Source organism: Phytophthora parasitica (genome assembly GCF_000247585.1).
Source record: "Phytophthora parasitica INRA-310 unplaced genomic scaffold supercont2.12, whole genome shotgun sequence".
Lineage (NCBI taxonomy): Eukaryota > Oomycota > Peronosporomycetes > Peronosporales > Peronosporaceae > Phytophthora > Phytophthora nicotianae.
In genome coordinates, this window is record NW_008648998.1 from 159,174 (window position 1) to 161,454 (window position 2,281).

Sequence of the window (2,281 nt, forward strand, 5' to 3'; positions counted from 1 at the left end):
CGTAGATAGTGGACGGGTGATGCTTGGCACGGAATTCATCAAAGACGCGCTGCCACAGAACACCAGGTGCAACAGAGAACTCCTTAATGGCGCGATCTTGGAGCTCCAACGACATGTCGCGGCGAACGTCTGCGACCTCTTCTAAAATGTCTTGGTCGCAGCAGTGGGCATTTCTTTCGATGATAGCGCCCCCCTTCTTGACTACAAGACGTGCTGGACAGCCTGCCCGGAACTTCACGCAGCTGAAATAGGTTGTTCCTGTCTCCACTACGGTGCGCTTCTTACAGAAGCGGTAGTTCTTGTGCTCCATGGACGAAGTTGAGAAGTGTCAACAGATACGTACACAATGTAGTTCTGCATGATTGGTTCCCGTCAACTTTTAAATAACCTCAATCCAAAGTCTGACTCAAAATAGGTTTTAGGATGTGTCCTAAACTTCCGTCTAAAATACCGGTTTTTAGTTTTGGACAGTATTAGGATTCGAATATATTTCGGGATTTAGAACACTTTTAGGATACATTTTGCAATCTATTCCAGTAATTTACGACGTTTTTTAGGATTTTGTAGGACATTTAGGACAGGATTAGTACAGAAAATTCGACACCTAAAATACAAGTGCACAAGAGTGCTATTGTATCCAAAATACCTTTCTAGTAATTGAGCAATGCATCTGGAGTTGTTGGTCTATGATGTTTCTCCCTGGTGTATTATAGTGTAAACCAAGGCTTATGGGTTTCCTCCATTATGGACTATGGGTCCAGAATGGATGGAACTGAGATTTTACCCTCTCCATCCATAGTCCATAACCATTGTGGACCTGCTTTGAGGAGCCTACGTTCCTTCTATCTTCGCCATGGTGCTGGACTTGGTGTTGCTATTGATGTTGCCACGGATCTTTTCAACGCTCATAGTGGAGAAACATTCGACACTGAGTAGAAGTAGTAGTAGTAGAAGAAGAAGACCCAGTCCAGCGGTGCACGCACTTAATCCAAAACCGCTGAGCACGCTCTCAGGTCCACACGAAACGCGTAATAAGTTGAAGTACCATAATACATGGATCTCTGTTTACATTTCCAGAAGATACTTCAACTCCACAACGATCTTTCTACTACAGTCCATGAGCAGAGTGGTTACCGCAACCTTAAGCCAAGGGAGGGGGTGAATGCTGAAATCTTGAAGCTATGCCTGTGGTTTAAGCTGTATATTCGGAACACCCGGATTTAAGTCTAGAACCAAGCATGATCGCATTTAGACCCTTTTAGGGCTTGCCACCATTCGTTGTGTCTTCAGCGGTGAGGCTTTGGTGATACATATCCTACCAGCAACTCCATTTTTGAAGATTTGAAGGCTCATGACACCCGTCCTCGGACAGGGTTAGGTGTTTAGGTTCACGGTTTTTGGGTTGCGTTAATTTGACTAAGGTTGTTTTTGGGGTCGCTTTAAGGTGTAAGGTTGCTGTAACGGGGTACGAACCCCAGTGTACCCAAGTTACATGAAGAGTGACCAGTCACTCTTGTAATACCTGGTACATGGTACCAGAGGCTCTAGGAGCCAATCATTGCATATCTACATAGTTTTACTATAGGTGACTTATAGTTTGTATTAGAAACCAAGCTAAGCTTACCTATAAATACATTCAGTCTTAAACGTACCCTTTATTGAGTATTTCGTCCCCTCAGACCAGGGACACGTGAACTGTCGTTCACTTAGAGTGTGTATACTTTTGGAAGCCTACTTTCTCAGCGCAAGGTGCTGTGTGACCCCGTCACATAACTCGAGGCATACTGCACGTTCAATTGCCGCACGGTCAAGTGTCACCCGCTCTAGCTGTGTCACCCGCTCTAGCTGTGTTACTTGGTCTCATCAGTCTGTACCCCTTCTTGAGATCACTGGCTTCTTCCCTGCGCTGCCCAAATGACGGAATGAGCTATTTGGGCTCTTCCTAAAATACTCGCAGATTAGTGTCGACCACTCAAATAAGGGCAGTCTTCTGTGGAATTCTCTCTCAGATGTGTTTTTACACTGTTTAACCCTTCTAATACGATCGTTACGGATTTTCCTGAATTCGTTTATACGATTGATAATATTCAGCGTTCTCCGCAACAAACTTTGGAGAACCTCAAATCCACATATTAAAATTTGTATGGGATAAATTTAACAGGACAATTGTAGCCGCTTTGGCCGGTCAGACATGGGATTTTCGGGAAGCGGCTAGGGTTGCCGGTATAAGAAGTGAGGGAGCTGCCAGCCGTTCATTTTGAGATCTGCGCTGCGAGAGATA

The 2,281-nt window shown here is 44.8% G+C and overlaps 1 protein-coding gene across 1 annotated transcript; it reads right to left on the reverse strand.

Moving 5' to 3' along the window:
• Window positions 1-16: 16 nt before the first annotated feature.
• Window positions 17-310, reverse strand: PPTG_22116 (hypothetical protein; the record flags this gene model as incomplete). The annotated part of the gene is made up of 1 exon (XM_008902010.1): window positions 17-310. A coding segment is annotated over one exon (294 nt), but the record flags the coding sequence as incomplete, so codon positions are not given.
• Between the last annotated feature and the right edge of the window lie 1,971 nt (window positions 311-2,281).